Raw genomic sequence first — 14,627 nt, 5'->3', positions numbered from 1 at the left:
CTGCCAAGCTCTGGCGGTCATCCAAAATTCATAGAACCGCAGTTACATACGTAACCATCGTTCTATTTCATTTCTTCTGACCGCCAGAGGCGGTGCTTTCAGCACCTGGATGACACATACCAACAAGGTCACGAGGAGGAGAACTTACCTTTTTGACCACCTAATGGCTTAAGAGAGTAGCGGTGACTAGCGGGTTACTTGCAGCCACGTTAACTCTGTAGAATCTAGCGAATGTGCAAGATGATGCCCATGATGCCGCCGCACAAATGTCGGACAGTGGCACCCCCCTTAGGGCCGCCCATGATGTCGCCACACTCCGGGTTGAGTGGCCGCGGACGGAGGCTGGGATTGGTAGGTCATAGGCCTTGTAGACAACCTCGACAATCCACCTGGACAGTCGTTGTTTTGACAATGCCTGGCCCCGTCTTGGCCCTGAATGGCAGACAAAAAGTGATTCCGACCGCCGGAATCCAGTGGTTGACTGAATATATGCCCTTAGAGCCCGGACTGGGCACAGCAAGGCTGTGTTTCCCTGCTGTTCATCCTCCCCAGTTGGAGGATCAAACGCGGCTAAATGGAGGGGTTGATTTACAAACGAAGAGGAGAAAGTCTTCGGTAAAAAAGATGGGCTAGGCCACAATGTGACCCCCGTTTCTCCCGGGGCCCATTGGAGGCACTCACGGCTGATTGATAGAGCGTGTAACTCCCCCACCCTTTTTGCCGATGCCATGGCCAACAGAAAGGCAGTCTTCAATGATACCCATTTATCCCCTGTGTTCTCAAGAGGTTCAAATGGGTGCCGGCACAGCGCCTCTAACACCAATGGTAGGTCCCAGGAAGGTGTCTGGCCCCGCTGTGGCGGCCTGAGTCGCTGTGTCCCCCTCAGGGAACAAGTCACCAGTGTGTGGGAGCCCACGGTGACGCCATCCACCTTGTTGTGGCTGGCAGATATTGCCGCGGCATAAACCCGGATGGTGGCTGCAGCCAGGCCCCCGTCGAAACGAGACTGCAAGAATCCGAGAATTGTCGGTACTGGACAACTGGTTGGCTCCTCCCCGCGGGCCCGGCACCATTCCACGAAGAGCTTCCACCTGTTCGCGTAGAGCGCATTAGTGGAAGCCGCCCGCGAGTTGTTGATGGTATAAACAACTGCTGGGTCGCAAGCATCTAGCAGAGGCTCAGGCCCCTCAGTGGCCATACCCATAACTGTAGGCGCGCTGGATTCGGGTGCCAGATCTGACCCCCCAGTTGTGAGAGGAGGTCCGCACGAACGGGGAGGCGCCAAGGGCGTCCGACCAACAGCCCGTGCAACACTGGGAACCACAGCCTCCCGGGCCATCTGGGGGCTATCAGCAGCACTGTGGAGAATGGCACGGGATCAGTGGAAGGGGGGGGAAATGCGTACAAAAGCCGCCGGGGCACTCGTGTGCCAGCGCATCCTGGCCTAAGGGGCTCGATGCCTCTTCCAGAGAAAACCATAGGGGGCAGTGTGTAGAGCCGTGGGAGGCGAAAAGATCCACCTCCGCTCTGCCGTACCGCTGCCAGATGGCCTGCACCACCTCTGGGTGTAGCCTCCACTCCCCAGGATGAGGGCTCTGTCGGGACAAGAAGTCTGCTGCCGTGTTCCGAATGCCCGCTATGTGCATTGCCCTCAGGCTCAGCAAGCGGGGGTAGGCCCAGGACAGCAACTGGCGAGCTAGTCTCAGGGATGGCTGAGACCTTGTACTCCCCTGGTGGTTTATGAGGTAAACCACTGCTGTGTTGTCGGTCCTCACAAGCACATGCCTCCCCGACAGCACAGGAAAGAAGTGCCTGAGTGCAAGGAGAACCGCCTGAAGCTCCAACACATTTATGTGTCGGCGCCGCTGTTGGGGGTCCCACGAGCCGCAAACAGCCCTGCACTGCCAAACAGCACCCCAACCTGTCAAAGAAGCGTCGGTCGTCACGACCTCCCTGCGGGAGGGTATGGCACCAAGGGGAACCCCCTGAGTCAAGTATGCCCGGCTGTTCCACGGTCGCATGCACTGAATACACCTGGCAGTGACTCTCACCAGCTTGTGCCTGTCGGCTCTCGGATCCAACCCCAGTCTGTTGATCCACATCTGGAGCGGTCTCAACGAGAGGAGGCCTAGGGGGACAACGGCAGCAGCTGCCGTGAGCGTGCCCAGTAGTACCTGGAAGGAACTGAAGGTTCGCACTTGGCCTCTCTTGAACTGTCCTACCCGACTGAGGATGTCGTTCACCCTTTGGGGAGATGGGGTTGCCTGTCTCCTGCGAGAATCCAACTGGATACCAATGAACACTAGACGCTGACTGGGTGTCAACATACTCTTCTCGAGATTTATCATGAGTCCTAACCTGCCTGAATGAGATATCAACAGAGCTAGGTCCCTGAGTGAATCTGACTCTGTCTGAGACACTACCAACCAATCGTCCAGGTACGAGAGGATGAGCATACCTGTTTTCTGTAGTGGTGCCAGTGCTGCTGCCACGAATCTGGTGAAAATCCGAGGGGCCAGTGATATTCCAAAGGGGAGGACCCTGAACTGGTAGGCCCTTCCCTCGAACGCAAAGCGCAGGAACTGCTGGTGATGTGGTGCAATTGGTATGTGAAAATAGGCATCCTTGAGATCTATTTTCGTGAACCAGACGTCTTTCCCGATGGTCTGGAGGACGTCCGCTGTGCGCAACATATGAAATGTTAAGGTTTTGAGGTAGTTGTTTAATGACCTGAGATCTAATATGGGGCGAAGACCACCCCCTTTTTTTGGGATTATGAAGTACGTGGAGTAGAAGCCACTGTTCAGTGAACATGGCTCTACGGGCTCTATTGCTCCTTTGTCTAGAAGGGCCCTGACCTCCTGACGCAGGGCCAGTGCCTTGGCCTCGTCCCTTACCGTTGTCATCTTGACCCCTGTGAACCTTGGCGGTCGGCGTTTGAACTGAATGCTGTAGCCCTCTGATAGGGTGTCCAGCACCCAGGGGTCTGATGTTAGCGCTTCCCAGCTCAACAGCTGTTGGCTGGTGAAGCGACCGACCGCCGGGACGGAGCCGTCACTGCCTGCCCGCTCGGCCCCTCTGGCTCCTGGAGGGGCGGCGGCCATATGTTGTGTCCTGCTGTGCCGGACGAATGGTCTGTCTAGTGACGGGCCTGCGAAATCCCCCTGGTGGAGGTGGCCTTGACTGAGACACAGGCCGTGATATCACTTGGGCCCTGTCAGTCCCTGAGTAGGGTCTCTGCCGGTGAACAGGTGTGTGGCGTAAACTGGCAAATTGTTGCCTGACCTGTGTCGCCCGCAAACCGCGTTCCAGGGCCTGCTGCGCCGCAGGTCCGAACAGCTGTCCTGGTACAACCGGCAGAGAACGGAGGACCTTCCTGCTGGGCTCAGACAGTGAAGACTGGGCGAGCCATACCTGACGCCGCGCGAGTGTGAAGGAAGACATCACTCGCCCAATCACTCGCCCTTGACATATAGGCAAATGCCCGCAACGAGGCTTCACTGAGGGTTTGCGCTGATGGGTCGACCCCAGGAGACGGGAGGATCTGGGAGAGGGCTAAAACAAGATGGGACATAGAATTTCCTATACGTGCCATCCGTGCCGCCGCGTCATAACTCTTCCCGAGCAGGTCGTCCGTCAGGCGACATTGTGGCCATGGGCAGTGCACGTCTGGTCTCAACGCCTCATCAGGCGAGAGGATCAAGCCTGCCAATGTGGGTTCTATACTAGGCATCTTGTCGAGGCCACAGCTGGATGCGCCCTGCATATTAGCTAGTGCCCTACAATCACTAGGGAGATGGGAAAAACGCCTTGGGTCTGCCCAACATCGCTGTAGCTCTTCCATAAAGGGGGCTGAAGGTGGGACACACAATGTAGTTGCAGTCGGGGTCTGCATGAAAAAAGCACTCTGTGCACCTGCCTCCGCGGGTGGTGCATCCACCCCTAGACGTGCCAGTGCTAACTGTATTGCTGGCTTTAGCCCTAGAGCCGGACTAGCAGCAGTGCTACCCAGAGAACCACCATCCTCTAGGGAGTTGGAGTCGGAGCCGTAAGATACCAGCTCTGCCACGTCCTCAGCCCACTCATCCACCGTCCTTAGACTCTCTGAGGCTCTGATGGAAAGCACATCATCCTCAGAGACACTTACTGCTGGGGACAGTACAGGGGGCGGTGGGCCGTGTGTTGAAGCACTTGTAGCGGAACCGCTAGCTGGCTGCATATCAGGACGCTGCAAACCCTCCAGCAGTGCCTTTATCTGAGCGAATTCCCCCGCCAAAAAGTCCACTTTCTGGGCCAAAGGGTCTGACTTAGTGCGCTTAGGAGCACTCCCCGTCTGTAGGTCTAGCACACTTGCTTGCCTGCGTCTCTGTAATCTAGGGGACTGGCCAGGATCCGCCTGTGCACAGGCCAATGGAGATCCTGCAGCTCCCTCTAGGCCGGCCAGTCTGCGGGCAGCCAAACTCAAACAACAACAGTCTACACAAGCCCTCTCCGTCAGCCCTTGTCTAAGGTGGTCTACACCAAGGCAACGGGGGCAGCGGTCGTGACCGTCATCAGGCTCCAGGGAGGCCGAGCACTCGGCGCACACCATAAACATGCCGTAACGTTAATTAAGTAAATAAACAAGGTCACCGCTATTGACAACGGGCACTCAGCCCAGTTCAGCTGCGCATAGAGCGAAATGCACTCGTTGCAGCACGAATGACTACAGTTACAAGCGAAAAAACACAAACTGAAATTTTAATCAAACAGCCAACAAACGCTGTCTATTATAAAGCTGACTTGAAGAATGAAAGCGAGTAACCGCTATCCACAATCGCTAAGTTATATTTAAACCAACACAAAATACAAGACACCTAGTGTCATTCAAAGCACAGAAGATCAGCAATAATGCTGGGCTAATGTTAGCCAAATTAAATAACTGAACCCCGTCTCGAGTTCAAATACAAGTTCAGATAGTAGCCTGCGAAAATCTGGTCGGAGGCACCTAGGAATGCCGGCGAGGCCACCGATATCCTAGGCTAAGCCAGCTAACAGTTAACGAGAGGGCAAATTTCCTTCGACGTCAACCTAGAGCGAAACCACTCGTGGACGCGTCAACAAATTAGAAACCCAAGCACTTACCTCGATGAAATGTACAGCAATCGCAGTCTTAAGAGGGCGAAAACGCAGCTCCAACCCGTAAGGGTTACAAGACTCCTAGCGACTGACTCGAAACACCTACGTCCATACGAGAAGATGCCAAGAGGTCACTTCCGGGGTGAAAGCACCTTAAGTGCATGACGTCGCATCATACGTCACCCCGGTCACAGGTGACTTTGTTGGTACAAACACTCGACCTACATGCGTATGTGATGGACATCCAGGTGCTGAAAGCGGTCAGAAGAAATGAAATAGAACAAGCAAATTGTGTCTATTTGCTCCTACCCACATTTAATTTCACTTAGGTCATGAAGAACCATTCCTACTACTGCTTAGCTTGGCTTATTTGTTAGCCAGCTAGCTGATAAATGTTTAGAAATGTTTGAGTCAGTCCATGTTGTCAAGTGATGCAAAATCCAAAACTGACAAAAGACGAAGTTGCACATCTGCCAAAAAACATGGGATAGTGGACCTGGCCACAACTTCAGAGAATGGCATGCTTAATTGTTACGGTTATGAGGGGTCCTTGGAAAATGTTCTCCCCCAAAAGGGGTCCTTGGAACCAAAAACATTGAGAACCCCTGGTTTAAATGATCTCGTGGTCTGAAAGGCTGATAGTTATTCAGTGTGTTTGTGTGTGTGTGAATGTGTAAATGTGTGGGTTTTACCCACATCACAATCGCACTGACTCAATAAAGTACATATGTGTGTGTATGCATGTGTGTTTCTGAATGGTTTGATGTAAAAATCATGTGTTTTGGTTTTTGCACACAGATTGCAGCAGTTCCACAAATCCCACCTGCAGAAGAAGTTTCAGTGTCTGATTGAGGGAATCCCACAGCAGGGAGACACCAGACTCCTCCATGAGATCTACACAGACCTCTACATCACAGAGGGGGGAAGAGGAGAGGTCAATGATGAGCATGAGGTCAGACAGGTAGAGAGTGCATTCTGGAGAATAACAACACAAGACACACCAATCAAATGCAGTGACATCTTTAAACCAACGCAAGACAAACCCATCAGAACAGTGCTGACAAAGGGAGTCGCTGGGATCGGAAAAACCGTCTCAGTGCAGAAGTTCATTCTGGACTGGGCTGAAGGAGAAGCCAATCAGGATGTCCACTTCATATTTTCTATTCCTTTCCGGGAGCTAAACCTGATGAAGGAGAAGAAACTTAGTCTGGTGGATCTTATTCAGCACTTTTTCCCAGAAATCAAAGATCCCAGAGTCTTCACCAGTTCAGAGCACAGAGTCATGTTCATCTTTGATGGTCTGGATGAGTTTCGACTTCCTCTAGATTTCTGCTCCAACCCGACCTGTTGTGATGTGACAAAGCCAGCCTCAGTGGACGTGCTACTGACAAACCTCATCAAGGGGAATCTGCTTCCTTCTGCTCTCCTCTGGATCACCACCCGACCAGCAGCAGCCAATCAGATCCATTCTGAGTATGTGCACCAGGTGACAGAAATAAGGGGATTCAATGACTCACAGAAAGAGGAGTACTTCAAGAAGAGAATCAGTGATGACAACCTGGCCAGCAGAATCATCACACACCTGAAGTCATCCAGGAGCCTCTATATCATGTGCCACATTCCAGTCTTCTGCTGGATTTCAGCCACTGTTGTAGAGAAAACATCAAAAAAATCAGACAAAGTAGAAATGCCAAGGACTCTGACTCAAATGTACACACACTTCCTGATCATTCAGACTGGCATAAAAAATGTCAAGTACACAGAGAGAAATGAGACAGATGAAGAGGTGATTTTCAAACTGGGGAAACTGGCTTTCCAACAGCTGGAGAAAGGCAATCTGATCTTCTATGAGGAAGACCTGAGAGAGTGCGGCATTGACATCACAGAAGCATCAGTGTACTCAGGAGTGTGTACTCAGATCTTCAGAGAGGAGTCTGGGAAGGTGTTAAGCTTTGTGCATCTGAGCATCCAAGAGTTTCTTGCAGCTCTGTATGTGTTCCTCTGCTTCAGCAACAGACAGAGAAACATACCTGACCAACAGCAGACCTCTAAGCTCTCTGCTCTGTTCAGAGCTGCAACACTTCATGACTTGCACAAGACTGCAGTGGACCTGGCCATACAGAGTAAAAATGGACATCTGGACCTTTTCCTCCGCTTCCTTCTGGGCCTCTCACTGGAGTCCAATCAAAATCTCTTAAAGCACCTACTGCCACAGAGCAGTAGCCAATCAGATAGCTCAGAGCAAACAGTCCAGCATGTCAAACAGAAGATCAGAGATCAGAAGATCCAACACAAAAGGATCAACCTGTTCTACTGTCTGAATGAGCTGAATCACCACGCTGTAGTGGAGCACAAAATCCCCTTAGAAACTCTGAATGTAGAGACACTCTTACCAGGACAGTGGAAGACTAAGACATTTCAGTTGAAGGTGTCAGAGGAGCAGCTGGCTGAGTTTGACCTGCAGAAGTACATAAAGACACCAGAGGAAGATCAGACTGAACTCCTCAGTCCAGATGAAGTTCTTCAGAAGGTGCTGCTAGCAGTCACTTCAGCTCTGTAAGTAACACACTGTGTTTGTCTGTATTTGTTCAGTGTGTGTGTGTGTGCTTTGTGACAAAAACAGAGAAGAACACACATTTCAATTTAAGAATTTGTGTGTGTGTGTGTGTGTGTGTGTGTGTGTGTGTGTGTGTGTGTGTGTGTGTATGTGTGTCTATAAAGGGACAGGTGAGAGCAGGGCCAGCAATTAGGCACATAAAGGGCCAGCAGCGCCAAGGAGCTCACAAGCCCATAGGTGCTCACAGTGTGTTACTTGTGTACTGTACTGTGTGTGTGTGTGTGTGTGTGTGTGTGTGTGAGTGTGCTGAGTTAAAGTCCAGTGTTCAAAATAAAGCGCATTAGTGGTGACACTTAATGGAGAATGTTCACAACATGTTAACAACAGATAGAGAGCACATCTCATCTCTGCAGAAACATCCAGTTGAGAGCGGTATTTTCCCCAAATGTCTTAGCAAACTATTTTTACAGTGCATGAAAATGCACTGTACTGTTATTCCTAGGCATTTTATTCTTCCGCTAACGCATTTAATGCAGCTTCAACCGTTTAACGTAGAAACTTCATTCAAACTATGTTACGTAGGTCTTACTTAGGACATGGGGGCTTTGTATTTTTCATCTTTGTAACTTTTATACTTTTTAAACTCTTAATTAAAAACTATTCAAAATTTCCCCATAGACTTAACATGGGCTGATGACGATCATAATAGAGCACTTAAGCAATTAGAATCATAGGCCAGGTGTTCCGGCCACCTGCATCAACTGTCAGTTTCTCAGGCTTTAAGCATACAGTCTCATTCTATTAAGACTACACATCTTGTTCAACTGTTTCCTCTGTCCACAACATAATTTAACCATTTAAACTATCCACCTATTTAACTGTTCAGTCATTCCAACTATATTAAACCTCATTTACCTAGCAAATCATTTAACCATTTAAACTATCCACCTATTTAACTGTTCAGTCATTCCAACTATAATAAACCTCATCTAGGCCTACCTCGCAAATAATTTAACCTTTTAAACTATCCACCTATTTAACTGTTCAGTCATTCCAACTATATTAAACCTCATCTACCTAGTTCAGTCATTCCAACTATATTAAACCTCATCTACCTTGAAAATAATTTAACCATTTAAACTATTCACCTATTTAACTGTCCAGTCATTCCAAATATATTAAACCTCATCTACCTAGCAAATAATTAAACCTTTTAAACTATCCACCTATTTAACTGTTCAGTCATTCCAACTATATTAAACCTCATCTACCTAGCAAATAATTAAACCTTTTAAACTATCCACCTATTTAACTGTTCAGTCATTCCAACTATAATAAACCTCATCTAGGCCTACCTCGCAAATAATTTAACCTTTTAAACTATCCACCTATTTAACTGTTCAGTCATTCCAACTATATTAAACCTCATCTACCTAGTTCAGTCATTCCAACTATATTAAACCTCATCTACCTTGAAAATAATTTAACCATTTAAACTATTCACCTATTTAACTGTCCAGTCATTCCAAATATATTAAACCTCATCTACCTAGCAAATAATTAAACCTTTTAAACTATCCACCTATTTAACTGTTCAGTCATTCCAACTATATTAAACCTCATCTACCTAGCAAATAATTAAACCTTTTAAACTATCCACCTATTTAACCCTCTAGGCGCCACTGTCGAGTTTACTCGACAAGATGCGGTACTGAATAAAACGGCCGATTTAGTCAAATAGGGTGTCATATTTCGTTCGACCTCCACTCCACTAGATGGCAGACATGTCATACGTCATCCCCGAGTCCGAAAAAGGTCACGCTTTAAACAAAACTTTTGAGCTACAGCGCATTGAATCAGTGCGTGCAATACCGGAGCTAGTGTGCGTGTGAGCCACTTTGTCAGAGCGATATTGTCAACATCAGCGAGTATTTGCATTAGATTATCGTCTAATGGCATCAAAAAAGTTTACCTGAAATGAAGTGTTGGGTCTTCTATTCGCGGACCCTGATTCTAAAGGGGTCAAATTGTCAAATTTATTGAAATAATGACAAGTTCTAAATATATCCTCTTCAACAGAGTTAAAATCAGCTGGTGCTGCAGATATAATAATAAATAAATACATAACACACATATTTCTGTTTTCCAGCAACATATTAGGAAGCATAGCCATTATACAGCATTATACAGCCATTATACAGCATTGTACAATATATTCAATGAAATGCCAACATGCTGCATTAAATGGATCCATAATCCAGTCATACTGAGCACTGCTGGTTGGGAAATATTTTTGAAATAAACTTTGCAGGGATGTGATGTAGGCCTACTGTTTAATACATGGGATCACAAGAGTGCCTCCCAATCAGACGTTTCAGCGATTTCGCTCAGAAATCTCAAAGGCATAATACTGTCGCGATCGAGGCGCCAGTCCCATACTCAAGTTGTTTTGGTGAATGCAGTAATCTTATTTGCTAGGTGAGGTAGGTGCTTGTCTTTGCCTTGTAACTGGACATTTAACTGAAATGTATCGCTAAGATATATCAAATGTATCGCTAAGATAGGCCAGCTTCGTCCCTTCGACCCAGTAGTGGGTCGCGACCCACAGTTTGAGAAACGCTGGTTTAAGCCATATAAACGTTCAACAACTTTGACATTTTACTACATATCATGAATGGTACTCCCAAAAGGTTTTATTTTAGATAGATTGTTGCAGGGCTATACATATATATCTTTGTGCATGTCTGTTAACAACTCATTGCCATCATCGTGAAGCGTGTATGAAGCATTTTTTGAAATATCATGCCCTGTGGATGATTCTGCCATGTTTATAGCTAGAACGGTAAGCTTTCCCATTTAAATCATGTTTATATTGTTGAAAATGTCGTTTCACTAGGTTTTTATGTGGGTTAGGCCACTGCACATCCAAATAAATAGGCTTAACGACCCACCGGCCATCAGTCCCCATAGGATAACATGGGAAAACTCGACCCCCTGCCTGGTGGGCCCAAATGTATTTTCATCTTCCTAAAACTGTTTTTCCATGTCTCACCTCCATAAATGATTGTTTAAACACAGATATTTGTGAATTTAATGAAAATACATGGAGTTACAGCCTGGTCGGGACGATTGAAACACGTGTTCCAATCGTCCCGACACAGACATATGTCACTATAGCTTGTTTTGCTTTCCATGTAAACAAGCATGCAATATGAAAGTCTGGGATTGTGGAGAACACCAAATGGTCTACTGAATAAGCATTAAGTCAAACCTTTAAATTAAAAACACTCATTGATACTCAAAAAAATGTAACCGCTAATGAAGTTTACTTTTGCGCATCAAAACTCGTTTATCGCCAGTAACTCTGATAAAATTACATAGCAGGAAGATATTTGGTTGATAGAAGGAGGTTTAACATGCTCTATGTTTTGACCGAAGGACGTCGGTCCATCATCATTACACTCGGAGAAAACTGGATTGTTTCATTCGTCCCGTGTTTCAATCGTCCCGGCTCTCCCCTGTTAATAATTGATTTCATATTTATTTATTTCGTAAGTGACCATGGTATAAACGGGATAATGCCCTTCGATGCGTCCATTATCAGAAATAAATGGACTTCGCGGAACCAACTGTCCTCCGCTTTGCGTTGGACAGTTCACGCCTCCGCGTCGTCCATTTATTTCTGATAATGGACACCTCGTCGGGCATTATCCCTTACATATTGCATACCTCTCCTTGCCAACTTTACCAAACAGTATAGAAGTAAACCCCCTCTCCTTACCCCGCTCAATAAATGCTCGCGACTCAGCCAACACAATCCAAATAAAACATTCACAATCGTGAAAGCAAGGATGCATAGAAGACGACCTAGCTATTAAATCCGCTTAGCATCATTAGCAGGCTGCACATATTTTTTAAAACTCTTACATTCAAGTTAACTGATCATCTCAATACCAATGTTTCCAAAAATGGCCTTTCCCAGGAGAACAAGTATTACCTTGAAACTTAAACACACATGGGGAAACTGAACAGTCCAATCAGTAGACTATGATAAGCTAGCCAACTATGGTATTTTATTTACAATATTTCCAGGCTTCAACCAGACAGCTGAATTAAAGAGGTAGAGTTCAGTGTTTCCCATACATTGACTAATATGTGGCGGGGCGCCACGAAATAAAAATCGGCCGCCACAGATGAATATTCTATGTTTAATTTAATTTAATTTAAATATAAGGTCAAATCCTTGCATTGCCATTGAGCTGCGCTTTTTACTCACGCAGCCTTTCCTTGCCCCGCCCCGCTCTCTCTCGTAGCCCGCTGCCCCTCCTCTGCATGTGCGTTTAACAAAATATTCATGATTGTTGAAGGATTGTTGTTGCCACATAGAAGCATTGCATAGAAGACGTCTGGCTAAATTGCTATTAAATCCGCTTAGCATCGTCACCATGCTGCGCAAATTTGTTCAAAACTGCTGCAATGAAGTGAACTCTGCTAAGGTCTTATCACAACATAGTAGGCTACATTGAAGAGACTAAACTAAGTTAAGTTATGCAATCAAGTAGTATCTCAAAGCTAACGTTAGAATACTGTTTGGATGTCGAATTTAGCATGCTTAGCCTACTTACAGCTGCTTGTCAATTTCGTTGAAAGGCTCATTTTATTGACTCCGACACTGAATGTTTGCAAAATCCCGATGTAAATGGAAAAGTGTTTTCCAAAATTCAAAAGTGCTTGTCCCAAGTTGAAGTACGAACCTTTATTTTAACTATGTAGAAAACGTTATGAATTGCATCCACACATCAGCAGCCTTTCAACTGTGTTACAATTGCAAAGGGTTCCCTCACAAACATCTTAAAGTGACAGCCCCCCATCCCCCAACCCCCGGTTGTCCAAGTCAGCTACCGCCACAAATTGAATCCAATTCTGTGGGAAACACTGGAGTTGTAATAGAAATAGTAGGCTTAGGCTATAGACTAATCTCCATAAAGTGCACTGTCATAAATATTTATTATTCTGTCTTTTTATATCAGGATACAAAATAATATATGTTGTATTATATTGTAATCCTCTGGTGTTCTAAGGTAGGCTATTGAAATGTTAGTAAATAAAATGTCTAGCAAAAAAAGAAAAATTGAGGTTTGTATCAAACCGTGGGTCAAAAATCGTGATACAAAATTAATCGTGAGGTTGGTGTATCGTTACAGCCCTAATTGACGTGAATGAATGACAAAATACTTCCACACCGATGATTTCAGAGTAGCAAGATTTCTTAGATTTCGGTCGGTTGATGCATATTTTTTAATTGGCTGCAGCCTATAAAAGATATAAGAAAAGTCTGCTCCCTCCAGTCTGTGCTATCACATGGACATTTTAACAGATAAATGACATTTTTGGATAAATTACTCTGGCTGCAGCCTAAAATGAGAGTGTTGATGACGCAGTTCAGCACGTGTGTGTGAGTGTGTGTGTGTGTGTGTGTGTGTGTGTGTGTGCTGGATGTGACATTGGGGATGTGGCTACACCGTCAATTCTACCTTTGAGTTCAAAGATCAAGATCGAGATGTAATTTCGATTTAAAGAATTAGAAGAATCTTGAAGTCTAAGCATACTGGGAGCCACTGCAGTGAGACTAAACCTGGAGTGATGTGATCATACCTCTGGGTCTTAGTTATAAGCTGGCAGCTAAATTCTGAACAACCAGGAGTTATTGAATAGACTTTGAATATGATTTGTGATATAAACACTTAGTGGTACTGGAGACTTTAGCAGAGCTACATTCATGATCTTTCACAGCAACAGAGAAGGAGATCACGCCATGAGAGCTGTACTGTAGCTCAAAACAACATACTGATCTTTAAACTAAAAGTTATCTCATGTAACACTATGTCAATGTTTGGACACGTCTACTAAATTGTTGGTTCATTTTTACATAGTAGACCACAACTGAAGGGTCAAAACTATGAAATATCTCACATGGGATTTTATAGTTAGCACAAAAAGTGTAAACAAAGCAAAATGTTTTATGGCAGCTTTTCACACTCTTGTCATTTTCTTGTCCCAACTCCAGTTAGATACCTGGAATGTGTGTTCGCTCGTATTTTTGTACTCCAGTTTTATTCTGCAATATGAAAATGTAAGAAAAAAAATCATAACTGACTAGGCGGGCCTAAACCTTTGACTGTCTGGGTATATTTGTACTCCCAGTGTACATTGCAAAACTACAAACTGCGTCCATAAAGTAAAATGTAAAGTAAACCAATGTAACATGGAGTTGGAATAACAAGGCTTTATATTTGTCCTCTCGTTGTAGACTGAAAGAGTGTGGTCTCAGTGGAGATTCCTGTAAGGAAATATCATCAGCTCTCCAGTCAGAAAAATCACTGCTGAGAGACTTGGACCTGAGCCATAATCCCCTGAAGGATTCTGGAGTGGAGCTGCTGTCTGCTGGACTGAAGCACACTAACTGCAGACTGGAGAAATTGAGGTTAGTCATGTGAAATCTGTTGGTCTGTTATATGGTCAACTGAGACCAGCTTTATTGGCCAGGTTTGCGTAAAACAAACAAGGAATTTGACTCAGTTTAATCTTTGTCAACTAAGACATGAGGAACATCATCCAGATTGTAAAAGAGATTGTTCTGGTGATGACCAATTTTGTCATCTGAATTTGATATTTAATCATCCAGTGACAGTCACCGAGTGCACACAGGACAGCACTGGAGTGCATACAGTATGTGAAGCCTGTGTGTGCAGTAGAGCTCACCAAGTGCACACAGCATAATACTGGAGTGCATATGTGAAGCATGTGTGCCGAGTAACTTATCACAAAATGTGTGTGGTGGTGTCAGTCGTGGGTGTCAGTGCTGAATTCTGACCAACCTGAAGCTGTTGAATAAACTCTGAATATGAGGGGTGATATAAACGCTTATTACACGGCTCTTCACAAAGAAAGT

At 45.8% G+C, this 14,627-nt stretch overlaps 1 protein-coding gene across 2 annotated transcripts in view; it reads left to right on the top strand.

Moving 5' to 3' along the window:
• LOC143121457 (NACHT, LRR and PYD domains-containing protein 3-like) overlaps positions 1–14,627 on the top strand; it is a 52,126-nt gene that overhangs the window by 14,498 nt on the left and 23,001 nt on the right. For both annotated transcript variants that reach the window (XM_076281826.1, XM_076281830.1), the window contains exons 5-6: positions 5,917–7,674; positions 13,986–14,159. In XM_076281826.1, coding sequence (XP_076137941.1) covers positions 5,917–7,674; positions 13,986–14,159 — 1,932 coding nt within the window. The remainder of the gene's footprint in view (positions 1–5,916; positions 7,675–13,985; positions 14,160–14,627) is intronic.

The sequence above is a fragment of the Alosa pseudoharengus genome, unplaced genomic scaffold (assembly GCF_046254945.1).
Source record: "Alosa pseudoharengus isolate Yale_2024_CS ecotype anadromous, Long Island Sound unplaced genomic scaffold, YU_APseudo_1.1 YU_APseudo_1.1_scf_1, whole genome shotgun sequence".
Classification (NCBI taxonomy): Eukaryota; Metazoa; Chordata; class Actinopteri; order Clupeiformes; family Clupeidae; genus Alosa; species Alosa pseudoharengus.
The sequence above is the reverse complement of the archived record's forward strand: the minus strand, read 5'-3'. Positions and strand labels throughout refer to the sequence as shown.